Here is a 27,907-nt window from a genome sequence, read left to right as displayed (position 1 = left end):
CAGTGTACTTATTTCATAGCTCAGAGAGAGGTTGGCAAAATGTAGGGCCAGGGCCTTTTTTTGAAATATTAAATAAGCCACAAGAATATAAAAGAGTTCTTTACTTATGAAAAATATTGATATTTCTGAAGATGTTTTATAGCACTAATATTTAATTTACAGTACTAGACAGAAATATAGTAACAAATGCAAACTGGGTTTTTTTATAATTATTTTCATAAATATTAAGCTTTGGAAAGACATCAAAATAAATACTCGTCCCAGAAAGTATTTCTACTGGGGCTCTCTTTCAAATATTGTCTATCTCTCTCCATTTGAAAGTCCTTCTCCATAAGGGTAGTGTTCTTGGGATATTTTGTTCAATTTGGAGTTTTGAACCATGTCCATTAACATAACAACTTTAGTATCTATGTGTTCCTGAAGTTTTTGCATACTTAGATCAATATAATCCATTAGCTTCTTCTCCATCAGTTCCATATTTTTGGATAGGATCTTTTCCAAGTAAGAGCAAATAGGCTGCTGTTCCATTCTGCAAGAAATGTATATATAGTCACTTATTTTTAATATAGTTTCAGTAATCATGCTGGCTAACTGCAATAAAGATCCCAGAGCCTCAAAGAAGGGCACTAGAGTTCTGAAATGGATTTAAATTCTAATGTAAAAATTGTACCTCTATTGAGTATGCATTATAAAAAAATCCAATATCTTCACCCTCACTACACAGAAGGTCTAATTTTGTCCAAACATGCATCATGCAACAAACATTAATCAGTTGTATTTCGTGAAATGGCAAGATTTGCCCTATTGTAATTAGTGTGTCCATTTATCTTTATATGTAAAATGTGCAATAGATAAGGATACTAATTTTTACTTCTCTTTGCAAATTTGTGCTTAATGTAATATTAATCCAATATTTAAAATGGTAGTTATTTAACAAGAGATTAGCACACTACTCTGTACTAGGAGTGTGAAAATGTAACTGTGTACACAGTTTAACTAATGAGCCCAGGCTCATTAGTTAAACCTGCACAGTTACACATCTTCCCTCCCACACCCATCATAGGCTGCTACTTCCGTATCAGAGGTAGCAGTGGGGGGAGAGGAAGGAGGCAGGAGCCAATATGCTCAAGGAGTTGGCTTGCTGCGCGCAACAGCTTTGCCTGCACCTCTCTCCTCCCCGCTGCCTCCGATATCCCCTGCATGTAACCACTGAAAATTTCAATAGTTAGAAGAATACTTAGATACATTTTAACACCCTACTCTACTAATTTCACTTTTGCTTCCATATCCGCATAACAAACAAAACTAGGGAATTAAGAACATAAGAACGGCCGTACTGGGTCAGACCAAAGGTCCTTCTAGCCCAGTATCCTGTCTGCCAACAGTGGCCAGCACCAGGTGCCCCAGAGAGGGTGGACCAAAGACACGATCAAGCGATTTGTCATCTGCCATCTCTCTCCAGCCTCTGACAAACAGAGGCCAAGGACACCATTTTATCCCCTGGCTAATAGCCTTTTATGGACCTAACCTCCATGAAATTATCAGAAGAATAATGTCTGGGGTTTGTGCTATATCCATGTTACGTTTAAGTTATAGTGTTTATGGGAAGTACAATGTGAGTACTTAGTGAAAAATTTTTTGCAAGTGGAAGCCAATTTTTTTTGCGAAGTTACAGAAGCATCGCCAGTTACAAGTTTCAACTTGTTCTGCCATTCGGGTTTTGGTTTTTTTTTTTTTAAAAAAAAAACCTAGGTTTTCTACATATTGAAATGCAAGAGCTATATTTCTCCCACCCCCTTTTAAATATTTCAAATGTTTCCATGATATTCACCATACCCAAACCAGGAAATTGGAAAGAAAAAAACCCCAAAGAGCTAACTCACTTCCCACATGAAACCAATGCAAGGCCATGTTTCTATCAAGATGCAACAGAGGGAAAGCTAGAGTACTGCTATTTTCATTGCTACTAATGACACAATGGGCAGCATGGTTAAGAAAATTATCTTTGGTCTGCTGATATCTTTTTCCAGTTAGTAGCCTTCGCACATGCAGGCACTGGAGCTTTTTACTAGGAGATTCCAAATTATGGAAGACAGCAGGGAGGTTAAGACAGCAAAACACATATTCCTGCAAGTTTTACCATATTCCTTATCTTTGGACTTATGAATCTGGTAATATGGGAGAGAAAAGGGTAGCAGAGATTGATGGGTAAATATACTAGTGACAATAGAAGTGGAAGAGAAAAATATAGGAGAGGAAAGAGTACATAATGTAGGAAAAGCAAGAATGATAAAGGGGAAGAAAAAAAAAGACACCTATAGTACTGCAGAAAAAGGTACATCATGATCTGCCATTGTAAAGAAGCCAGGAATACTATGATGGTACTAAAAGGATAGCCTATGTAATCTATTTAACAGCATTTTGAAATGTAACATTTTTATTCCTTTAAATTGCAAGGATAGGGTTTTATGGTGGATGGCTATGGAGTGTTGTCAAGGCAGGAATGTTTTATTTAACTATTACAAACAGGCACATTCCACAGGCTAGGAGAAGTCAGGTAAGTGTTTGAAGCCCAGCTTACCCAACAGCTTGAGAAAGACATTCTTTAGTTATTGTACTCTTCTCAAAATGCTTATTCCCATCATCTACCCGAAGATGGTTCACTTGACCACATAAGTTTTGAAGAAAGGGAAGCAGCAGTCCAGAACTGCACATATTTGGATTTCCACTTGCTTGCTCTTGTATTAACGATGATACCATAGCTTTATAATCATTTCCAGGAAGAGGAGTGCTTTGTTGCATAGTTTTAAATCTTTCAAGATCAAGAATATTCTCCGTACCAGGTATCCGTGGGTTCATATCAGTATGTGTTTTTAAATCTTCACAAACTGTTTCAGTTGACAGAGAACTTTTAGGAGGAAAGGGTACATTGGATTCATTGTGGAATCCATCTATTATAGGATTGTTTCCAAAGATAGATTCCTTCTTCCCAAAGATACACTGAAGTTTATCTCCAAGAGGAAAACTGTTCTAATAGAAATAAGAAAAAGTACATATTGATTTTTTTCAATAAATCTACAATAGTAACAAACATGCCCCTTACCACCACCGCCCCCCCGTGCACAAGCATTCTAAGATAAATATAGCATTCAATTCCATTCTCACCTATATAAAGCTTGCTCAGAATGAATATGATATAAAAGCTTTATCACAATGAAAAAAAAGTTATATGTTGATACTGTAGAAACAGACACTTTCCCAGTAAAGAAGCCACGTGAAAGGTGATTCATATTTGCAACATGAAGGAGTTGAAGTAGCCAGATTTTTTTTCGACAACTTGAGTTATTGAAGCAGCAATTGACTAAGTTAGGGCTCCAATACTAAAAGGTACTCCGTGTGAGTAGGTGCGGGGGTGTGTACATATAATTTGCAGGACTGGCGGCTAAATCCAGTAATAATGCTATCGGTAGGGAACAAGTTTTATTGCAAGGTTATTTTTAAAAGCAAAGAAAAATCGCAACACACCCACACAGCACAATTCTCAATACAAAATAGTGACAACTCAGTTGTCGCAAACAAAAACCCTAAAATATCTTTATAATAGTAGTCTACCATCTCAAATGCCAAGATCACTTATTTGATTTAAGCAAGAAGATTGTCACCTTTTTCTTTAGGGGTGCAGATGTGAGTTATCCACATTTGGTTAGTTTCAACCTCGAATTCCTCTACAGGTGGCTGATCCTTAAAAGTCATTGATATTTCAATTGGCACAGAATGTGCCTGCATAGATATTAAACATTATTTCCCACAGGAAATACATTACTCCTCAAACTCAGTGATCTGCACTGATTAACCTGAAGTGGGCAGATCATACCTTTTAAAATCGTCATATTATAGCAACTGCCTGTAGCTACAGATTTCAATCTAACCCCCTAGTTTAAATGAAGAAGAAGGGTCTCCCGGCATAGTGTTGGGGGTTTTTGGGTAGGGGGGATGGGAGGGTAGAAGGCTTCAACTCTGAAACTCACTTGTTCCCATGTTGGTCTGGTTAGTTTTAGTCACCTTGGCTGTGTCTAAACTACATCCCTTTTCTCGAAAAAGGGATGTTAGACACTTTGAAATTGCAAATGAAGCCGGGATTTAAAATTTCCTGCATTTCGTTTGCATAATGGCAGCCGGGCTTTTCGAAAGAGAAAAATGGCCGTTTAGATTGATTCCTATCGAAAATAAATCCCTTTTTTGAAAGATCTTTTCCCCCTGGAAAAGGGATGTAGTGTAGACACAGCCCTTCAGAGCACACTGAAATGCTCATCTATATTCCTAAGCTTATCACAGTGGTGACTGAATGAGGTTTGAAATATTAAGAAGTGTGGGAAGGTCTTTTTGTTCAAATGAGTTTGGAATATATGGGTAACACTGATACAGAACACAAAGTTTTAGATTATTATATTTTATGTAATATAAAAAGGAACAACTTGCCTTCTGCTGAAGTCGAACCATATTCATGAGTTGCTGAGCACCTGGAGATAACTTTGACCCCATGGATTCCACCATAGTTTGAACTCTATCTAGATCAACACTTGATCCTAGTGATGGAAGATCTGAGGCAGATTTTGTAGAAACTGATTTTACTTGTACTACAATTTTAGTTATGAGTACCCTTTGTCTTTCACCAATCGAAACCAGCTATTACAAAGCAAAGAAAAATAAGATTTTAGAACAAAATACTAGTTTGGAAATTAAAACAGACCCACTTAGTAGGCTTCATACTGAAATTATTCTGAATAATACTCATATTGAAAGACTGAACCAGATTAAACAAGCTCTTATCTTGCCAACACTTAAGCACATGCTTAAGCTTTATGCATGTGGGTAGTCCAAATGATTACAATGAGACTACTCACATACGTAGAGTTACAAATGTGCATGTTTGTAGCATCAACACCTAAAATTCTCATTGTGCACAAATTGTTAAACCTTTAGAATACCTCTAATTAAAAAGTGAGTTAAGAGCATTTTCCCTCCCTCTTGCACAAACTTTAACAACAACATTTTAAGACAAGAGAACCTTGGTTCAAAATCCTCCTACTTTTTAAAGAGAATATTCACACCACATCTCAGGTTAGCAAAAACTTAGCTATCATCTTCTGACTGTCAGACAGTAATGCAAAATAACCCATTGGTCAATTTAAAACAATTTTTTGGAATTTCCTACCTTAATTCTGCAAGAAGTGGTGGAGTACTCCAATTTAAGATATTTTTTGTATAAAGTAATCTTATCATTTCTGTTAGAAAAATAAAATAAATGAGCTGTGACGTCTATGGTAAATGCTAGCTACAGGAACACAAAAATAATAGCTATTACGCTGATAATGGGGGAGGAAGAAGTTGAATGCATTAGCTTTCAATGGAATATGTTGGGTTTGAACATTAAAATTCAGTTCAGATTTAATCATATGATATACATACACACAAGTACACATTGTTCCTTTTTTCCCCCCACACATGGTACCAATAGGATTTTCTTCTAGTTTTGGCTTAACTGACTAGCTGGTTCTTAAGTTAGCAAAAACATAGCTGGCCAAATGTTTATGTACTGCAATCAAAGTTTACCCCCTTTTATTTTTTCCCCTCCAAACTCCATAGGCAAATTCTTGTAGATTACGTAATAAGAATATTGACATTTGTTTTCATTCCTCTTTGCAGTCATATACAAAAGAACTTTAAAAAGGTGTTCCTAGATGATTTTTAGAGATTACTGCTGAGTTAAATAATTTAACTCACTGATAACAGTAGCTGACAGCCTTAATTATAATATGACTCAACAATGACAGGCAGGGCTCACCTGAGGAGTGAGAAGTGCAGTTTCTATGCCCACTCAATCCTTGGACTCTGCTGAGACTGTTAAGGTAGCACAAACTGTACTGGTAGTTTTTGTGATGTGGATATCTGACCACTAAAAACCTCAAACTGAGACGAATACCGAACAGATAATAGGTTTTGGCCTTTAAGATTCCGAGACTACATTTAAATCAAGTCTAAGAGCAATATAACTCATCACCAGCCCCCACTCCAACCAGATAGTTTCCTTTTCAAGTGGTTTTAATAAAGCAAAATGAAGACCCTTACCTCTCATTCTGAATGGTGCAGACATTCTGTCCCCTACCAGTTCCATAATATTCTTCTCCTACATATACTTCCATGTTTCTTGCCCCACTTAAAATTCCAACATAGACTATTTCCTCCGATCCATGAGGATCACACTGCAGATACAGTAAGCAGGGAGTTTCAGTTTCATCATTTAAAGGTCTCTCCAAAACCACAGAGTTCTCACTAGAAATAGAAGAAATTATGTTTAAGTAACTTAATTACATTCTATTTAACCTGGGCTTTCCAGCTAACACTCGTTTGTTTTTAATTTAGAACTCTTCTTGCTGACTCACAGAAAAATAATTAAAAAAACCAAACCAAATCCTCCCTGATGTGGCCCCTGACAGAGGAGAAAGACTCTCCCCACATTCCCCTGCACACCACAGCCTACCAGGCCTACCCTAGTAGACGTGTGGGCCAGCACCTTGGTGGGGCGGGGTTGCGGGAGGGAAGGCTAGCGTGTCTGTCTTAGAGGCCAGAACCAGTCAAGTCAGGGGCCAAATCCGGCCCAGGCCTGAGGTTCCACCCCCGATGTAAAGTGACTCAGTTTTTAAGAGCAGTTACATAATCTATATCTTTGTAACTGCAGTATTTACCACTTTACTTTCAAAGCCCTATCCTTGATGAAGAACACGCAACACGTACAGACTCTGTGTTATGTTTACAGTGCACATTTCACAAACTTCAAACTTGCTGTGGACCTAGTTTGCAGTGAAAAATCAAAGGCTGTGCCACAGCTAAAGAAAGTTTTGCTCACTTAATACTGTTGTCAATGTCGGGGGACGGAGGGGGGAAGAGACCAGTACACGTGTGCTATCAATATATTTAGTTATACACAGGGACAGGCCGACCTTGAAATCCACTCCTCAGTGCCCCTGATGCTCCAGTTCACACAGGCCATGCTCCGATTACCATGTAATCCGGTCTCGTTATGTCTCTTTCCATTAAAGGAGACAGCTCACTCAAACAGCAGCAGAGGCATTTGCCTCTTGCGCTGAGGGAAGGGCTGCAGCCCCCGCGAGGGGCCAAACTACACCTGCGGGGACACAGCGACCCCTCACTGCGCGCACAGGTGTCTGCCTCCCGCCTCAGCAGCGCCCCGCAGCCAGGGGGCAGGAGTCAGAAACCGGCCCAGCCGGGGCCCACCGCACCCAAGACGAGGCTACTGGGGACTCCGCGGGGAGGAGGGGTTCAGACTCGCGCCCTCGCCCGGGATCGAGCCTCCTTTCCTCGCAGGCTGTGAGTCCCGCGGCGTTTCCGGGCGCCCCTTACCCGCTTTCGGGCGGCGACAGCGCCTCACCGCCGCTGGCTCCCTCGGGAAGGAGGCAGAGGATGTCCTCCAGGGCCTCGGGAGATGAGGCGGACGCGCACTCCCAGGAGCAGCCGGCTGCCACGCGAGAGCAGCGGACGGGGCCATTGGCGGCGCGGAGACCATCGTCAGCGGCCACAGCGCCCGCCAGGCTCCCGCTCGCCATCGCAACCGCCCCGCTGGCTGCCAACCGTCCCCTGCGGGCCGCCGGGCAGAACGGCTTTCCACAGAGAACATGCTCCCGGCCGGGCACCGTTCCGGCCGGAACGCCCGCCTTTCAACGGTCATGAGGCGTGCGCGCCCGGCCGTTGATTGGCTCGGAACCCTCCAGTTCTTCCCCATCGAAAGCGTCCAGCCCAGGGGCGCAGGCGCACTTTCCCCCTGCTCCCGATTGGCTGGTAGGAGTAGAGCGGCGCGTGCTCAGAGCGGCCGTAGAACTCGCTTCCGCACCTGGCTGGTGCGCGCGAGTGAGTGGCGGTGGGGTGTGAAGCGCCCTGGGGGAAGTAGCTGCGGGTAGCGAGTGGCTGGCAGCTGCACCCTCCTGGGCAGAGTATCCTCTAATTTCCCCCCCCCCTCCCCGTGGGGAAAAGAATTCTGACATGTGCACCAATAGGGAGACGGTGCGTGGCTCCTCACTTCCCTATTGGTGCACATAACAAAAGTCATGTGGCTGGGGCGGAGCTCAGGGATTGGATTGGGGGAAGGGGCTCAACTGGGGCAGAGGGTTTTGGGGGGCGGCGCGAAAGGGCTTCAGTTGGGTGGGTGTGGGCTAGTAGATAGTCAGGGAACGAGGAGCTCAGGTTTGGGGCAAAGGGTTGGGGGTGACTCCAGCTGGAAGAGGGGGTTGGCTTTGGGGTGATGCTGGGGATGAGGGGGTTGGGTGCAGGCTGTCTCGGGGATGCGATGGAAAGGGAGGACTCTGCTTTCTGGCTCTGCAGCAACACCTGGACTGGGGTGGGAGAAGTGTCTCTCCTAGGGCCTCAGCCTGACAGAGGAGTTCCTATCCCTCCTGACTGGAATAGATTGGTGCTGAGTGTTTGCATGGCTATGCAGTTCAGAAGGACTTTAAATACAGGGTTTGGGATTACTAGGTCAGAAGAGCTGTTGGGTGGAAACCTTACAACCCTGAGCTCCATTCTGTGAAAGTCCCCATAATACTAACAACATGGCCTCAGCCCAGGTTTTCTTTGGGGGGAGGCTATATGCTCCCTCACTGGGCATAGGCACAGACCTTGGGAAGAGGGAGGACATAATGATTGTAATGCTTAAGCCTTGCACCTTGAAAGATTTTTGTACATACCTTGCATATCTCTGCAGTTCTGTTTGCCTTCACTCAAAAAAGGTATATTGGCATTAGAAAAGGTACAGAGAAGGGCCACAAAAGTAATTAAGGGTATGGAACAGTTTACATAGGTGGAAAGATTAAAAAGATTGGGATTATAGTCTGTCTCCAACTAACAAACCGATTACGGACCAAGGGTTTGGGCCTGGGACAGAAGGGGCAGGGCTGGGGACTGTCAGCTTGCAGGGGCATGGCCAAACAGGAATATGGATTAGCTTCACACAGAATCGATTAGGGATAGTTGCTTTTATTAATCTCACTACGTCACTACTATAACAGGGTTAATGCTGCCCTATGGTTACACAGCTACTACAAAGTGACACATCAATAAGCACAGGCAGAGCAATGCATAAGCGAGCAACAGGCACTTAGAAATGCTTACTCCCCTTCAGTCTGTGGGAAGTCCTGTTCCTTGTCACCTCGCACCAGGCCACAGTGGACATAGCTCCAGCTGAGGGAATCCAGGGACCCTCCAAGGTCTAGGTCCCTGGTGAGACTCACTGGGCACAGGATTCCCTACACTAGTTACACTACAGTTGTTTACTGGGTGTGCACGTACTGGCTCAATGCCACTCTTAATATTCTCATAAGCTGAGCCTGAGGTCAAACTTGTTTACCACTTAGTAGTTTCCCCACTCAAGGCATGGGTTAAAGATGAGGGCCATCTGCTGTTTGCGCTTAGAGGGTCCCAGGCTATGTACTTCAAGGATGGAAACTTCCACCCCCGCCTGCTGAGCTGCAGGCCCAACGTGACTTTTTATGTGATAGGGACTAGCCTCCTTGCCGGGGCAGCAGGCTTTTAATTAAAAACACAGCAAAGGGCTCCCAGCTCATGCCACTACCACATTTCTTGGCAGACATCTGGGTTGCTGCGGCTATTTAAAGGGTTTGCAGCTCTGACCTCTGCCGGGATAGCACCATGACTGTAAACCATTTACAGTGAGCCATTTAAATAGGATTTTGCTGCCTGCGCCACCCCCTGGAAATTCAGTGGCACGGGCACCAGGATATAAATAGAAAGCAGCCAGGTGATCAGATCAAAGTGTTAGGTGGGCCAGATCTGGCCCCCGGGCTACATCTTGCCCAGCCCTGTCCTAGCCTCTGCCAGAAGCTAGAAATAGGTGATGAGATAGATCGGGGCAAAAACCACTCAGCCAGCCAGGTCCAGCCTGCCTAGGGCTTTGATCTGACCCATGCAGCTGTTCCAGGTCCTGTGCGAGCCCTTTCAACTGCTTCTATTTAAAGGGCTTGTGTGGTTCCGGTTCCCAGGCAAAAAGCTCTGGAGCTGTGAGCCCTTTTAACTTTCTATTTAAAGGGCTAGCCCAAACTCTTTAAATAGAAGCAGTTAAAAGGATTCACAGCTCCTGCTCTGCTGCTAGCATGTTCTCTGGAAGCCACATGTAAACCCTTTTAACTGTTTCTATTTAAAGGGCTCGTGCCTTCCTCATGGCTCCCAGTCAACGCTAGCAGCGCCCGAGCTTGGAGCCCTTTTAACTGTTTCTATTTAAAAGGCTTGCACCTCCCGGGTGGCTATGTTGCCTGGCAGCTACTCAGCAGGTGCAAGACCTTTAAATAGAAGCAACTGAAAGGGCTTGCAGCTCCAGCCCCACACTAGCCCATTGCCTGGGATTCAGGGATGCGTGAGCCCTTTCAACTGCTTCTATTTAAAGGGCTTGTGCCTTCCCGGTGGCTGTCAGGCAACAACCCCAGGGAAGACACAAGCTCTTTAAATAGAAGAAAAGGCTCTCGCGTCTCTGGCTACCGAGATGCCTGGGAAGCACAAGCCCTTTCAACTCCTGCTATTTAAAGGCTCTGCCCCTTCCATCCAAGGCTCTGCCCCTTCCAGGGTGGCCTGAGACCACTTCAAAATTTTTTGAAGTGTCCTCTCCTTCCCCGCTCAAAAATTATTGCCCACCCCTGGGATAGATCATCTTATGATTACCTGTTCTATTCATTCCCATTGAAGCACTTGGCTTTGATCTCTATCAGAAGACATGATACTAAGCAAGACAGACATTTGACTTGACCTAGTATGGCCAGTTTTATGCACTTTTTCCCTGGTTCTCTGTTGTTTCACCACTGGTGGCTGGATTACATGGGCCCTGTTGGTAACATGCTATGGTGGGAGAACCTAGGGCTCATGAATCATCCTGAAAAGTCAGACTAGAAGTAGATAAATGAGTATGAGATATCTGTGCTTATGGTTATCTCTGTGACAGATTGGTTAGGCTCCTGTTAGTGTGTGAGGTCAACAAGAGCAAACTAATGGGCTTTTATAAAAATCAGACAAAGGAATGAGGTGCTCTCTTTTCCCTTAGAAAAATTAGTGGCTACTTCCTCATAACATCTATGTGAAGTAGATAAGTAAAAATACCAAAAAGTTATGGGCTTCATCCTGCACTGCTGAAGTTGAAGGGAATTATGCAGTTTATTTAATTTTAGAGCAGCATCAGAGCTTGAATACATAATGCAATACACCTTTTCTGATAAAGTTGCTGGCTGGCTGGGTTCCATCATGTAAACAGTCTTCACATTTATTTTAGAATTTGTTACTGAACAATTTATTTCAATGGATATTTATAGTGATTGATTATGATCTGTTTCATCTAACTGAAAATTCATCGTGTCTCAAGTGAACTCTTGTGTGAGAGTAAAGGAAAAAAAGAAAAGTATAAGAAGATTATCAAATCTTGATTATAAAAACAAGGGTATAATTCTTCAGTATGAATAGTGAGATGTGAAAAGCACTGCATTTGGGAAGATTTTGATGTTGCTAATAGAAGAACCAGGGGTCACCTAGTGAAATGAAGAGACAGCAGGTTTAAAACAAGGAAGTGCTAATTCACACAAAACACAGTCAACGTTGGGATGCAGTGCTATAGGATGCTATGAAGGACAAACGTATAAATAGATTAAAAAGAATTAAGTAAGTTCACGGAGGATAGTGATTATTAACCAAAATGGTCAGGGACACAGCCCTATGCTCTGAGTGGCCTAAGCCTGGGAGTCAAGGGCAGGATTGATCGCTCAATAATTGCCTGTTCTGCTGTTTCCATCCAAAGCATCTGGCATTGGTCACTGTTGGAAGAGAGGATACTAGGTTATATGGAGCATTAGTCTGACCCACCATGGCCTTTCATATGTCCTTATATATATTTCTTTATCTTTAGGATCCTTCCTCATATAGGGACTATTCTATCTTCAGCTGAAGTCAGTATTAAAACCTCCCTCTACTTCAGGAGCCTAGCATCAAATCTTTGCTCTCTAAGGCTGTGTCTACACAGCAGCATTATTTTGGAAAAACTGACGTTATTCCGAAATAACAAAGAACAAGTCTACACTACAAGCACATCTACACTTTATTTTAAAATAATGTTGAGCCGGAGGTCTTCTTACTCTGACTCCTGTAACCTTCATTTCATGAAGACTAAAGGAAGTTGAAGGAAGAGTGTTCTTCCTTTGACTTCCTGCTGTGTAGACAGCGCCAAAAGCCGAATTAAGCTATTTCAACTTTAGCTACACAATTGGCGTAGCTGAAGTTGTGTTGCTTAGTTCAACAGTAGCCCTGCTGTGTAGACATGCCCTGAGGCTCTGATTGTGTCATTATGTAATTTGACAAAGCAAATTATTGTTGCTACTGCTGTTATATAATTGCAATGAATTTTATACAAACAATAGGTATCCTGCAGGCTAAATGACCCAGAGTCAATCTGTAGAGACATATTTGAAAAGTGTGTAAATGGTAATTAGGTCCATCCCCTGGTAATTAGGCTAGAACTTTGAAGTGTAATATATATTCTTTGAGAATTGAGGTGATACTAATTGTATATATGTACTTATATCTTGTTATCTGTTAGCCATATAAACAGATTGTTCCTGTCTGTCCCTACAGTTATTGGTTCAGAGATCAAAAGGAAATATTAACATTTAAGTGAACTGTAAGCATAATAATATCTCTGAATTCATCATCTTTTTTTGAAATGTACAGCAAATGGTGGAAAACTGGCAAATGCCTTATGTTAATTCTCACAGCTATCATGGGTGATACTTAGGAAACAGGTCTATTTAAAAATCTCAATAATTACCTATTGTTTTTCTGAGCTGTCAAAGAAGACCAAGAACTATAAGAACGTCTGGGATCCAGATTTCTTATGATCTCAGATCTGCTTGAAGCTTAAGCCCTAAATTCTGAGATCTCCAGTCCTATCCTGGATTCACCATGAACATGGTCATTGGATTTATAACCTATGAACTATTTCTGAAATAACTCTTTGCAACTACAGGTTTCACCACCCTAAACTGGGACTCTCCAGGAAAGGAGGGCCAACAGCTAAGAGCCCCATGCATGGCAGGGCTGGTAGTAGTGGGGCCAGGTCCTCAGCAGCCTGGTGGCACTGCTGCCCCACAGCAGGGACAGAGCTGCAGCAGCTGTTAAGGCTGTTCCCCTCTCTAGCACTTCAAGCATAAAAGGTGGGAGCTTGTAAGAGACTTTAAAATACCCTGCCACTAAAGGCATCTGCTGAAGAAACATAGATATTGGTAAAGAGAAAAAAATCTCTAAAACCCCTAATAAGAACAAATTCATAAATCACAAATGCAATAGGTGTCTTCCTGGTTTGTATGAAGTCCTTGTTTACATGGGTATTCAGAGAATGTGTCTGTGCTCTATCAGTATATGGAAAAAATGAATTTCAGAATTCCTAGAAAAATTGCATAACAAAAGTACCACTTTATCTCAGTAAAGAAAGGAAAGAAGACTGTTCTGCATAATTTTCCAAAATGATTTGTACAATTCATCTAAATTGAAATAAAAACTTTTTCTTTTTTTTTTTACTTAGGACTAAAATGTGCATATAAAAAGTCATCAAGATCATTTTGCTTTTGGGAACGTTAAAGGTTGACTCAAAATATGATTTATGATGCCAAAGTTTATTGTTAACTATAGCATCATTGTAATTACATTCTGTTGCATTTCTGGTCAATGTTTGTGATACCTGTTTATTCAAAGATACAATATTTTCATATTTTTCTGAAATAAATATCTTACAGTAAAAAATAAAGAACAATTACAAACTGAACCCAAGTAATCTGCATTTGTCTTATAATCTTATTATAAGATGCATTTTTTAAGGTGGTTCATATGAACTCTATAACTTAGCTTATATGGTGCTTTGTTTTCCTGTGAACGTTCGAAAGTAAATTGTTGCTGGTCTCTGAATTCTGGACTTTGGTCTCAAAGTTTCGTCTTGTCATCCTTACGAAGGGAATCACAGCTGGCCTTCTCCAATCAGCGTTTACAATCATGTTATACTGGGTTTGTTGTAAGTTGTCCAACCAGTTTTTGTCAAATGCAATGTGAGAAATTTGACTTCCCTCTTCTTTGGGAGTGTTTGCTGACATACCTGAAGTACTTTTTCAATGCTATTTATTGTTTGCCTTGACAACAAAAGGTTCTTGTTTTTCTAGTTCCTTCATTTAGGGGAAACTGCTGGTAAAAACGCCATCCTCAGTAACACTGTGTTTCTGAACATCTTAGTAGTTGTGTTTTCTCAGATAAACTTAACTATGTTAAAATGCAACTTACTTTGGTTTGGTTTCGGGCTAATATTTATTGGAAAGCAAGTTCATACAGCAGGTGAGCTTCAGTTTTAATTTTTAGTCAGAAAGATGTTACAAGTTATGTTTGTACACAAAAGTCATCATCCAGAACTCTATTCAAGCAAGATTCTTATACAAGTCCCGGAAAAATCTATTGACTGCAGGATGAAGTCTATGTAGTATGTATTTGTGTGTGTGCATGTGTAACATGTAAGTATGGTATGTTCTTTTTCTATGCCTTTGGTCAGCATGTATAACAAGCAGTCTTGCTTGTTTTTATCATCTGAACAGACTGGAATTCTGAGTATAATTATATTAATAAGCTTAATAATGCACAGGTATTTCAAGTAGATGGGTTTATGTTCCTTGATTTCACTTCATTGTTCTATGGTAGTGCTTAGAAGCCAACACCCCATCATGCTATGCTCTGTACAAAGTATTGATTGTGACAGTTGGAATAACTGTAGCCCTTGTCTGTGATGAATTTCAGGTCTTCTGTGATGTGAGAGAATTTCCCTGAAAATAATTGTATATTTCTGTTGGATTTCCCATTTTATACTTTCTTATTTTCATTTAAAATTTATGGAACATTCATTATACACCTGTATATTTGTGACTCAATTACATTAATATGTGTACTTCCACTCCCCTTCTAGTATCAAGATACAGGCAGTCCCTGGGTTACATGGATCCGACTTACATCGGATCCCTACTTACAAACGGGGTGAAGCAACCCCGCACTAGCTGCTTCTCCCCAGCAGACCAGGGAGACACGAAGCTAGCGCCCCCCCCCCCCCCCCAGCAGACCAGGGAGACGCGGAGCGGCTTTTCTCAGCAGACACCTCAGCTTGAGAATAAAGGACTGAGGGAAGTGAGGTGTGGGAGAATAAAACTGAGCTCTGGAGAAATGTTTGGCTAGAGTTTCCCCTACAATATGTACCAGTTCCGATTTACGTACAGATTCAACTTAAGAACAAACCTACAGTCCCTATCTTGTACGTAACCCGGGGACTGCCTGTATAAATTAGTAGAAATTGTTTTAAAAATTAATTTGGTGATGTACTGTATCTCTGATCATGCAGCATTATAGAGATATGTGGATCAATAAATTATATATGCTTCCATTCCAATGCTACACTTTTACGTAAAACAGACTGAGAGAAAATTCAATTTTTATAGACAATGGGAATGCTCATGGGTTAATGAAGGGAAGATTTTATTCAATATGTTGCTGCACTAATTTGAATCTCTAAACCCTTATTCAGTGTCCTCTGTAGGTTCTGGAAAGCCATCTGTGCCTCATTTTTCTCATCTTTAAAAGTGAATAAAATACCTATCTACCTCATATGAGGGAGAAGGGGCTTGTGCAGGTTAGTTAATATTTATCAATATTTTGAATATGGAAAGCAACATACAAGGAACAAGTAAGCGCTAAGTACTAATATTTTAGATGGCTATTTTTATAAATTAAATTACAAAATCTAACTATTGAAACAATAAATCCTCCCAGCGTCACAAACTCCAAACATGTTTGTTTGCGGAAGCCATGTTATTTTAATTGTAGAGTCCTTAGTAATATTGTACTACATTCAGTTCTTAAAAGCCTTAGAGAATTTAGTAGGAAGAAACCCTCTACAGAAATTGTGCTGGAGAACCCTCCATCACCTCTGTGAAGAGAACATTATGAATTTTGGTGTCTCTTTGGATTGCTTCCATGGAATTTTCTCTGTCATGGGTGATCTTGCCATATATTTGAAATGAAATTCTCTTGGCTTATTATCTAGACCACAGTTCAACTGGGGAAAGGCTGTTTGCTTTGTTAAAATTAATGTATAATTTACTCTCCATTGGCCTGTCTAGAGTCAACTGGAGACTTTCTGTTGACTTCAGCAAGGTTAAAACCAAACTCAAGTGGGTAGTCAAACTGGAAGGAAAGGTCCTTGAATAAAGATCACCATTTGAATCTGGTATTTATGTTAATGTAAATCTGTATTGCCAAGATCAGAATCTAAACAGATTTTTTATCTCCAGCTTCCTGGTTAATAGCTATTCTACTGAAGTAATTCTGAAATAATGCAGAAAGTATGTTGGAATAGTGAGCAGTGATGACTAACAAACAAACAAAAAGTCATTGCTGGATTAGAGGTGAAAGACAAAGTGAGGAAATAGGATTGTAAAAGTAGTGAGAGGGAGGAGTTTTGGGACCTTGAAGACAAAGACAAGAAATTAAAGTTTAATTCAGTGCAGAAAGAGAAACCTGGAGAAAGTAGGGTTGAACCAAGGGGAATGTAGGTTTGATAGTTGGATAGAAAGATAATTTCGGACTGATTTAAATCCAAAATAAAAACACTGAGATAACACAAAAACTTCAAAGGAGTAGCCAAGTTAGTCTGTAATAAGAAAAACTTAAGAAACATCAAATAGTCTAGTAGCACCTTAAACACTAACAAAACATGTAGATGGTATCATGAGCTTTTGTGGACGCAGCTCACTTCTTCAGATAACACAGGTTTTTTCAGCTTTATTTCTAAAATTGTCATCCCATAAGAACATAAGAATGGCCATACTGGGTCAGACCAAAGGTCCATCTAGCCCAGTAGCCTGTCTGCCGACAGTGGCCAGCACTAGGTGCCCCGGAGGGGGTGGACCGAAGACAATGATCAAGCGATTTGTCTCGTGCCATCCATCTCCAGTCTCTGACAAACAGAGGCCAGGGACACCATTCCTACCCCCTGGCTAATAGCCTTTTATGGACCTAACCTTCATGAATTTATCTAGCTTCTCTTTAAACTCTGTTATAGTTCTAGCCTTCACAGCCTCTTCTGGCAAGGAGTTCCACATTTGTTATGTTAAAGAGATTATGATATAGACTTTTCTGGGCAGGTGGTATGTTGAAGTGTGCAGTTAATAAGTGTTTGAAAAAATAAAAGGGTGCACATGCAAAGCTCTTATCTTTCCCATGATTCTTCTTGCTCTTGAGGTTGCATCTCCACAGCAGCATTATTTCAGAATAACAGATATTATTCTGAAATAACAGTGCGAGTGTCCATACAGCAATTCCATTATTTCAATATAAATTCAAAATAATGAATGGCTTATTCCAATTTCTGTAAGCCTCATTCTATGAGGAATAACACCTATTCTGAAATAGTTATTTCAGAATACCAGAAGTGTGGATACTCCACTGCTGCTATTTTGAAATAGCTCCTCCCCAGGGCTATTCAAAGTAATTACTCCCCAATGCCTCCTGAGCTTCTAAATTGAGGTAGCACGTCCACATTAGGGAAGCCTGCCTCGGAGTAATTTTGAGGCTTCCCTGTAGTGTTGACATGCTATTTCAAAATAAGCTATTTTGCAGTATTTCTCTGGAATAGCTTATTTCGAAATAAGCGGGCAGTGTAGACGTAGCCTGGGTGGCCTGAGGCTATTTTAAGTTTAACTCTATGAAAATAGATAAATCCCGAATCCTGCAAAGATTTGCTTATGTGCTTAGCTTTATACATGTGAATAATCTCTTTAAATTCAAGGCAACTTACATACATAATACAATTAAATCATACCCAAAGTTTTCCAGTTTGTGGTCTAAATTGACAGCTTACCTCCTCCCCCTCTCCCAGTTGTGCCTTATTTTGCTTTTTTTCCATTAGATGTTAAATAGTTAGGAAGCCATTGAAATACAGAGGTTTTTTGTATTTCAATGGCTTCCTAGCTATTAAACAACTTATTAACTTTCACTTTGCTAATACATACCCATAATTTACAAATCAAGTTTTCTTAGCAAAGGTTTAATAGCAGAGGGCTGAAGTCTAGTATAATCAAAATGTTTATGAAATATACTATAGAATAATAACAATCATTCTTAGCACTTAGATAATGCTCTTCATCTGCATATTCCCAAGTGGTTTTATGAATTATTATACTAAAAATTAATACTGAACTACACTTGTCAAATAAAAAATGTATACATTTGAATATGTTAACTTTTTTCTATGTATTGTGTATTAATTCTCAAAATGAGTTAATTCACAATTGGAGTTGAGTGAATTTCCATTCTACTTCCAGGTAACAATTAGACTCTGGATTCTAAAATGGGATGAGGGGGAATCATTATTTTAAAATAATTGTACACTACCTTCCCACATTTTCTCCTATCTTACCACTATCAAATTATTTTCAGTAGTAATATTTTACACCTATTTGGTGCCATTTTGGCCAGATTTTGCCAAGCAACTTTACAAATTATATGTACGGTACTCAGTAAAAGTAACACTGCATTGCTACTATTTCTTGGGTGGGGTATGGCATCCAGGCAAACATGTAGCATTGTATGTATCCCAAGGCATAAGGAGAGTACTATAAAATATGGATTTCATACATGGATAAGTTAATTATTAATTTTATGTATGTCAGCATCCAGGCATAATTTTCTGCCTAGGTCTGAAAAATAAAATAATCTCTAGTAGAGTTAATACAGATTGTGTTTTTGTAAGCAGTGCATGATAGATGTACTAGAATGGTTCACAAATTGACAACCACTAGCAGCTAGCTAGTTAACAATTGATACCAGGTAGTGGAAAAAGGAGTTCACTTAATGCTATATATGTTTTAAATACTCTTCGAAATAATAAAGCAAAAAAAAAGGCCTTTAAGTGAGTATACAATCAAATGTACTTTTAGATGAAATAAGAAAAATTATTAACAAGATTGCCAATCTGTTAAGAAAAAGTATATCACCATTATTCATAATTCAGATGGTACAAAGATTGAGATGTTGAAATTTCAAGTGAAAGTATTAAGGCATACTCGAAAAAGAAGTGTTGTAAGGATTAGCTTCATGACCAGAGTTGCTAGCCACTTCAGTAACCTCAGGAACCTGTTAATAGATAAAATACAGTATATAAATTCAGCTTAAAAAACGCAGGCAAAAGTGAGTTTAACTGCTTTATTGAAAGGAAAAAGACAACAGTAGGGAAAAAAACCTATGCAGACAGAAACCAGTGGAATCTGGCAACCCTATGCATGGGCAATAGTAAATAAAATGTCTCGTAGGCCACACATAGAACCCTGATTGGCCACATGCGGCCTGCAGGGCATAGGTTGCTCACCACTGTCTTAGTCCAAGCCCTACAAACCCAAATCTGCAGACCTGGGCCAGCTGGGGGAAAAGGGGTGAGGAGGGCAGTTTAATTGCAATGTTGACATGCCTTTATTGGCTTTAGATGCAGTTATGGGCACTCAGCACTTCTGCAAATTAGCTCCTAGAAGCCTCAAACTGCATACCCAGAAAATGAAAAACATCCTGGTCGCCTGTGAAAATTTTCTTTACTTGACTTGCCCAGCATAGCATAGGAATATAGCCATGGCAGGAATAGAAACCAGTTTACTATGGCAGTGTTTCTCAACCTTTTTTTTATAAAATACCCCTTTTTAAAAAAAAGTTATAAGTATCCCCTTTAAAAAAATTAAATTAGAAGTACCCCTAGTACCTACAGTTTTCAGACACACACAATTTTTTTCTACCATTGCAACACATTTGTTTAAACAACTTAATCATAGCTGGGCAGGCAATGAAATTTTGGGGTATAAAAAGTACAAAAATAATAAAGCGCTGTACAACTTACAACAAAAAATCAGTTTTCTCCAAATTTCAGTTGTGTCGAAGTACCCCCCAGACTTCTCTCAAGTACTCCTAAGGGTACTCGTACCACTGGTTGAGAAACACTGTACTATGGCATTCAACTGCCTTAACGATGAGCCTATTCTTTCTCTTCCTGCAGGTAGCTGCCCCTGATTAAACTGATTTTCTATGGTGACCATTGTGAGCAAAGTTTGTGTATTATATACACTTTCTATTTCTTTAGAGATTTTAAATGTTATTTTTAGGTGCAGCCTCTCAGACATCTAGGCTTTCAACATTTGAAATTATTACTCCTCGACATTTGACAGGCAGAGAGAGACGTCATACGTATTTACATGAGGTTTGTTTTTCTATCCAAACTTATTTTTCTGAATTGTAACTGTTAATATTGCACTACAGCATATCTAAGGAATATAACATACAGTGTAGAATTGTAAGTAATCTCTTCTAATACTTGTCAACAGGATCCATATTTGTGATTGTATTTACTGTACTCTAAGAATTGGCTTCAGAACAGGCATGAGAAGGTGTTCTCAGTTCACATCACACAAACCTCTAGTTCAGTTGCTACCTTTGTCGGCAATCTTAGCAGAGACAAAAATTTGAGTGACTATCCAGAAAATTGCCAGATGTTTTCTTTGGGTCAAATGAGACAGTATACAGAAGTTTGAACTGACACTGTCCATGCTATGACTGTTCTTTGACTAACCAGAGGACTTCAGTCACCCTAATTTTTATTCTGTACCATAAATAAAGGCCAAAATACCTGTATTGCACAACTAGTCCTATTAATTCCTTGAAGATAATTGAATAAGGGGTGATGAACTTGACACTAAATTCCCTAGAAAGAAAAAAAATATTAAGGGACGTCTGAGATAATTTTTGCCACCAAGTTAGAGTATGGTAATTGCCAAGAAAATACTGGATAATGGATCAGTGTATTCATCTTTTGATGAACTGACCTGTGGAATCTATTTAAACATTGTTTGTTAGACTGTGATGATTTGCATAAGGCGTTATATTATAGTTGGGCCTCGGAGACTCTGTTTTTGCTCTACACAATGAATAATTTTCCTGCTCTTTTTGTAATAAAATATTTAAATGAACCATCTAAGGTGTAAGATAAATTACATTGATATGCATGAACTGTATTGACATTACAAGTAATAACCAGATATTAAACATTAATTAATTATTTTTAAAGACTGTTTTTAATTTAAGAAGGATAAATAGTCATGTGAGAAGAATACAGATGCTGATTTTACAAAAGAAGAGATGATTTTCCACATTTGTCTCGTTTGGATGATCCCGTACATTTTTTACAGCATAATTATTAAAATGCAGCTGTTTGGATTGTGATTTTCAAAAGTGCTGGGTGGCAGCCTAAATTTACTCCGATTGGAGTCAACAGCACCACTCCAATTGTCTTCTATTACAATAGAGTTAGGCCAATGCTGAGTGCTTTTTAAAAACCCACCATTAATAACCTATCCATTTGAATTTTTATTGGGAAATCACAAAAATAATCATTCCATATTCCACTCGTTATGATAAGACAGTCCATTTTTTAAGCACAGCTTATTCTCCACTTATCCCATAAAATTATTTTCAAAAGTCCCATGGTAAGTTTTATGCCAAAAGCTTTAGTAGTATGTCTAGTGTCCATTTGAAATGAGATGAAAGTTATTGTTTTTCTAAGTGTATTGGAGGAGATGTTGTAATGAAAGATGCAACAGTTCATCCCATCACCAACCTGGCTTAATAATTGAATCACAGAGGCCCTGCTTCATCAGTCCAGACAAGCTTTGCTCAGCATAAAGTGTAGGCTGTAAGCTACCTTTGCACTCCTTGGATTCTGGGTTCAGTCAGGAGCTAGTTTGGTTTTTGATACAGGTAAATATGCTTGGTTGCCCAAGACTAGCTAGAGTGCAGCTCTGTGTTCACACTAATGCTACATCCCTTGGGGGGCTGGGGAGTGACAGACTGCAGTTATGCTGGCTCAGTGCTAACATAACAGAAGTTGGCTATTTTTTGGGCCAGCTTTAATTATTCCATTATTTCACCCTGATAAATTATTTAGGGGCATTTGCTTCTGAAGGCATAAAACCCTAGACTGTTAGTCTGGATTTACCACTGCTGATGGTTATTTTCCGATCTCATATTAGCATAAGTTTATATTGTCACATTTTCATAAAAGACTCTATTAGGAGAGTAAAAAGTCTCAGATGGGTAGTCGTGTTAGTCTGTAACTTAGAAAAACAAAGAGCAGTCCTGTGGCACCTTAGAGACTAACAAATATACCTTAGGCCAGTGTTTCTCCACCAGTGGTAGGAGTGCCCTTAGGAGTACTCGAGAGAAGTCTGGGGGGTACTTCGACACAACTGAAATTTGGAGAAAACTGAATTTTTGTTGTAAGTTTTACAGCACTTTATTACTTTTGTACTTTTTATACCCAAAAATGTCATCGCCTGCCTGGCTATGATTAAGTTGTTTAAACAAATGTGTTGCAATGGTATAAAAAAATTGTGTGTGTCTGAAAACTGTAAGTACTAATTTAATTTTTTTTAAAGGGGGTGCTTTAAAAAAAAAGGTTGAGAAACACTGCCTTAGGATATGTCTACACAGCAGTGTTATTTCGGAATAACTGATATTATTCCAAAATAACATAGTCCGCATCTACACTACAAGCATTTATTTCAACATAATATCAAAATAATGTCAAGCTAGAGGACTTCTTACTCCAATTCCTGTAACCCTCATTGTACGAGGAGTATGGGAAGAGTGCTCTCTCTCAGACTTCCTGCTGTGTACAAGCACCAAAAGCCGAAATAAGCTATTTTGACTTAAGCTACACAATTAATGTAGCTCAAGCTGCATAGCTTATTTCGACTTTAGCCCTGCTGTGTAGATGTACTCTTAGGCTGTGTCCAGACTCAGGGTTTTTTTCAAAAAAACTTCACCTGCATCTAGACTGCAGCCGCGTTCTTTCGAAATTAAATCAAAAGAACGCGGCTTTTCTTTTGACGGCGGTAAACATCATTTCACGAGGAAGAACGCCTTTTTTCAAAAGTGCTTTTTCGAAAAATGGCATTCTTGAAAGCAAACAGGGCTTTTTAGAACGAGAGCATCCAGACTCACTTGCTGCTTTCTTTCGAAAAAGCGGCTTTTTTTTTCCGAAAGTTCCGCGTGCAGTTTAGACGCTCTTTTTCGAAAGAGGCTTTTTCGAAAGTATCTTTCGAAAAAGCCTCTTTCGAAAGAGGCTTGCAGTCTAGACATAGCCTTAGAGACTAACAAAAATATATTGGTTACCTTTTAAGGGTACATCTACATAGCACCCTTAGCTCAAAATAAACTATGCAATTTACACTACGCAAATTGCGTAGCTTATTCCAAGTGTATTTCTAAATAGCTTATTTCATAATTTGGCGCTGTTTACACAGTGCCAAATTTCAAAATAACTTGCTTTTCCAAAATGCCCCTTAGCCCTCATGGAAAGAGGGTTATTGGTATATCAGAATTAGCTGCCCGTTATTCCAAAATCTATTTTGAATTAACAGGCTGCTACAATAGACACGGAATAATTATTTTGGGATACTTCTGGTAACCCAAAATAGCTCCGCAGTGTAGATGTACCCTAAAATGCCAGCCTAAAGGACTGCTTGTTGTTCTAGTAGCAGAGTATTTTTTCATTCTGCAGGTTGTTTGCTTTTCTGTTGTGAATTTTCTATGAAATTTTCTAGCCACACATAATGTAATATGTCAATAAAAATAAAGTTAAGGTGGGTTTACTATCTTTTGTTGGATCAACTCATAGTATCTTTTTACATTTCCCAGACCTGAAAAACAGCTCTTTAGAAGTTTGTCTCACTCATCAACAGAAGTTGGTCCAATAAAAAAATATTACTTCATGCACCTTGTCTCTGAAATATCTTGAGACCAACACAGTTACACAGCTCTGCATATAATAAAAATAATGCAGGGAGTGCCACTATCACTGTGGAATATACAAAGCATCAGATTTTAAGAATTCCTTGCTTTGTATATTTGGTGTATACCTAAAACATTGAAAAAAGTAGTAGTAGTGCCCTTTTAGGTTAGAGAAAATATGACTTCATGTTCAGGTATGGGACTGCGTAATCAAGGGATATTTTCTTTTGTTTTGTTTCCAGGAACATTCAGATGATTATCGCACTTATTCAGTTCAAACTGCAAGTGGAACATACATCCTAAAATTAAAGAAAAATAAGTAGGCTATGCAATATTCTAAGATACGTTTTAATTTTGGGTTGTACTTAGTAGAGACCACACCGAAATGTTACTATGTAATGAAAAAAAGGTGGTTATAAATATTCTATAAAGGAGCTGGCTTGAAAACAGATAAAAGAAAATGTTACTGTATTTAATTTTTAAAAAATTCGGATGAAATTTTCACTTAGCACCGCTGTAATATAAGAAACAGCACACCAAAATGCATATTGTTAATGAAGATTTATTACAGGAAAAAAACCTCACTGAAAAATAAATCAGCGCAAAATTAGATTTCTGCTACCTATTTTTGTTAATTGATGTGGAATAATTCATCTGATTTTGTTTGTATCCATCTCCAAAAGTGTATACTGTAGTCCAGCCACTTGTCCAAAAACTGAAATAATGCATCAAGCTAAAAAACAATACGTATGTGGACTCTTGTAAAAATATTTTAAAAGTAAATTACTCAAAATGATTATGCTGATTTTTTTCTAAAAAAACATTTCACACTGTGTCCTTCTACAGTATTTAATAGCAATTTTAGCATCAAAGTGCTACTCTCAGAATGTATTGCTGAATATACTACTTGATGTATATATTGTCAGAGACCCTTGAAACAACAGCAATTTATTTCTGTTTTCAGAAAGATTATTAGTGAAGATTTTGTACTATATACATATAGCAAAAATGGGAAATTGGAGGCTACCCATTCAAAAATCAAGGTACTGTGCTTATCAATTTTTATGTCAAACTGTTTCATTAGCACAAGGGAGCCAAATTTAATGACACCAAATGCTGTCATAGGATGCATATCGATTTAAATACATTTTTATACAATAAAACTTATACACAACCATTAATGCTGGTTGCATGTATATCTTTCCTGATATAGGCATAAACAGTCACTTGTGTTCACAACAATGAATTAAGGCTCTCATAAACCAATTAGAGAATAATAGAAGGTTGTGTTCTTGAGCACTCCTCCTTTAACACAATATTTGTATGCCATTATTATTGATAAGTATAAAATAAGCAAGGTTGCCTTGCTGTAATCTTAACTCTAAGTATGATTAACTTGTTGCTATTTATGATGACAGTGTCTGCTGTAACCCCTGCTTTCAGAAATATGTGTAAAAAGGATGCTCTGGAAACTTAATGTAAAGATTGAAACTAGGTTATTTGACTATACAGCCATTGTATAAAATACTTTTTTGGATCAAGATGCAAATATCAAAGTTACCCAGTTTTGAAGCCTTGTTTCAGAAAAACACTTAAGCTCATGCTTAAGTTTTGTTTCCTGCTCAGGAAAGCACCTACATAGGTAATCAACTTAAATCATGAGCTTTCAGTGGAACTTAAGTGTATACTTAAATATGCTTCCTGAACAGGATGTTTTTTCCCATGCAGGCTTTTAAAAAAAGGGCTTACGTGACAAAGAACAGGATGGACAGCATAGTCCTATTGGGTTTGTCAGAGTCTGGGAATGGGTTGAATTGGGAGTTTCCTCTCACTTGTAAAGGAGGGGACATTTTTTGCCAATTATTTTACCAATGAAAGGCCAAAATCTGCTGTGCTTAGTCATAGTAGTAATCCTATGAAAGCAAATGGAGACAACTTGTAGAGTTCTGAGTAAAGCTGTTAAAATCTGGCTCTAATAAATAAAATAATAGGCAAATGAATAGTCTGGGTCTTTCACTTGAATAAAAATTACTATAAGTAATTAATGATGTGGTTTAATTGTGTTTCAGACATACTGTTATTATCATGGAGTTGTTGAAGGAGTTGCTGATTCTATGCTTGCTCTTAGTACATGTGAAGGCCTTAGGTATTATTTTTTGCTTTTCACTTTTCAATGTACCATTGACTGATTACCAAAAAAAATTGTTGTTCAGAATCTCCATTTTTTCTGCATAAGAATAAATGAATGAATCCAAGAGTGGTCAAGTGTAACCCTACACAATTTCGTAATGCTGTTTTTCAGGGACTAGGGTGCGGATTTCCAAAATGCTGAGCATTGACTTAATTTCCCTCCCATTGATTTCTATGGTGAGTGGTTGTAGAGTTAGGGTAATACCAAATACTTCTGAAAATTCCACCTTGATGTTCTAATGTGCAATACTGCACCTTGTGCTAAGCACCTTGATGGGTTTAGATCAGTGTTTTCTCTGAATATTTTGACATCAAGTAGCAAAATGAAAAACAAACAGTTATTGTATCCTAAGGCTAAGGGGTGTTAAGTGTTGGGTGTGTTGCTTTTTTAGGTATTAGATTAATTAATTGCACTGAAAAGCACTGATTGTCCGTGTGAGACTATTGTATATACTGAGCACAGAGTAATGTTATCAGACCCATCAAAAGAGATAATGTTCATTAAACCAGTTTTAAAATTAAATTGCTAGCCCACCAGTGAATGTCAAGCCTCTAACCATCTAAACTCAGTTTTATGCACTTTGGACCTGACTCTTCTCTGGCTTAACAGAGGTATAAAGTCCAGCAGTTCCACTGAAGTCAGCGGAGTAATACCAGTGAAAAATAAGCCTGATAGGAATCAGGCCCCTAATCTTTTGCTGTTGTCTTCTCAGTCTGAGGCTTTTTAAAAATTAGCATTTTCGATTGTTAACTTTCAATGGCGCAAAGACAAGAGTCATTAAAGAGCACCATGATGCAGGCACTCTTGTTATCTGATATCAGTGGCAGTACAGCTTCACAGGTGATTAATCAGCCCTGCCCAGTCAGTCAGCTCTGTGCACCTGAGCCTCTGACTGGGTGGTGCTAATTAATCACTTGTGAAGCTGTGCTGCCCCACAGCTTAGAGGGAACACTGGTTTAGATAAAGCACAGCAAGTTGGGACATGTAGCCACCATAGGTAGAGCTACATCTCCCTATTGGCTGCAACCTGTTCCATCACACAAACAAAACAGATACAAATTCCTAGTCCAGTTCTCACTTGGTAAAGTTTCAGTATTGTGAAGTCAATCTCTCAGTAATGGTAAAAATTGCACAGAATAAAAGCATAGTTTACTTAAATTGTAAATTTTTGGGGTCAGGGACTGTTTTTTCATTATACTGTGTATGGTATAGGGCTGAGTACTTTGATGCCCTGCTTAAAGTCCCAGGTACTACCACAGTACAAAGAATAAATAAATACATGCTGTGCATGGCTATCTAATATTTCTATATAGCATAAGAGTGCCACACACTATAATCATGCTACAAATAATTGCAGTGATGTTAATAAATTTGCCTTTAAAAGTAATCTTCCAAAACCCTCTGAGTAGCTCTGTTATAGTAAGTTAAAATAGTGTTTGTATGGTATACAGACAGCTGGTGAGTTGATAGAATGAGACTCCACTTGACATAGTGTGTGCAAATAGTCAAAATATAAAGGAGAATGTTTGTATGTTTGTGCTCTAATAACTTGGACACTATAAGACCTACCGCAACCAAACTTTCCATGGGATAACCTTTCCTCCAGGAGAAGTTTTTAAGGTACTTTTGGACATGATCGGGCCCGATCTCAACCTGTAAAAATAAAAAATAACCCACCGTGTTGCACTGCAGGAGCAGCCCTGCCCACCCTAGGTCACGTGCCTGCCACCTGCGGCCCCAAAGCGCCATCCA

The 27,907-nt window shown here is 39.2% G+C and overlaps 2 protein-coding genes across 2 annotated transcripts in view; one reads left to right on the top strand and one right to left on the bottom strand.

The window, feature by feature from the left end:
• Positions 1 to 83: 83 nt before the first annotated feature.
• Positions 84 to 7,800, bottom strand: C8H10orf88 (chromosome 8 C10orf88 homolog). Its single transcript, XM_075935316.2, has 6 exons — positions 7,423 to 7,800; positions 6,130 to 6,333; positions 5,216 to 5,285; positions 4,480 to 4,686; positions 2,582 to 3,030; positions 84 to 529 (listed from the first exon to the last, which is right to left on the bottom strand). Exons 1-6 carry the CDS (start codon positions 7,623 to 7,625, stop codon positions 301 to 303), a joined length of 1,362 nt encoding a protein of 453 aa, XP_075791431.2. The 5' UTR covers positions 7,626 to 7,800; the 3' UTR covers positions 84 to 300.
• Positions 7,801 to 10,385: 2,585 nt separating this feature from the next.
• Positions 10,386 to 27,907, top strand: part of LOC102450996 (disintegrin and metalloproteinase domain-containing protein 9-like) — a 53,807-nt gene continuing 36,285 nt past the window's right edge. Inside the window, exons 1-5 of the mRNA XM_006136089.5 lie at positions 10,386 to 14,436; positions 20,283 to 20,377; positions 24,207 to 24,283; positions 24,929 to 25,007; positions 26,034 to 26,110. Coding sequence (XP_006136151.3) covers positions 14,367 to 14,436; positions 20,283 to 20,377; positions 24,207 to 24,283; positions 24,929 to 25,007; positions 26,034 to 26,110 — 398 coding nt within the window. The 5' untranslated portion in view covers positions 10,386 to 14,366. The remainder of the gene's footprint in view (positions 14,437 to 20,282; positions 20,378 to 24,206; positions 24,284 to 24,928; positions 25,008 to 26,033; positions 26,111 to 27,907) is intronic.

This window comes from Pelodiscus sinensis, chromosome 8, assembly GCF_052426305.1.
Source record: "Pelodiscus sinensis isolate ZL-2025 chromosome 8, ASM5242630v1, whole genome shotgun sequence".
In the NCBI taxonomy this organism is placed as follows: Eukaryota; Metazoa; Chordata; order Testudines; family Trionychidae; genus Pelodiscus; species Pelodiscus sinensis.
The sequence above is the reverse complement of the archived record's forward strand: the minus strand, read 5'-3'. Positions and strand labels throughout refer to the sequence as shown.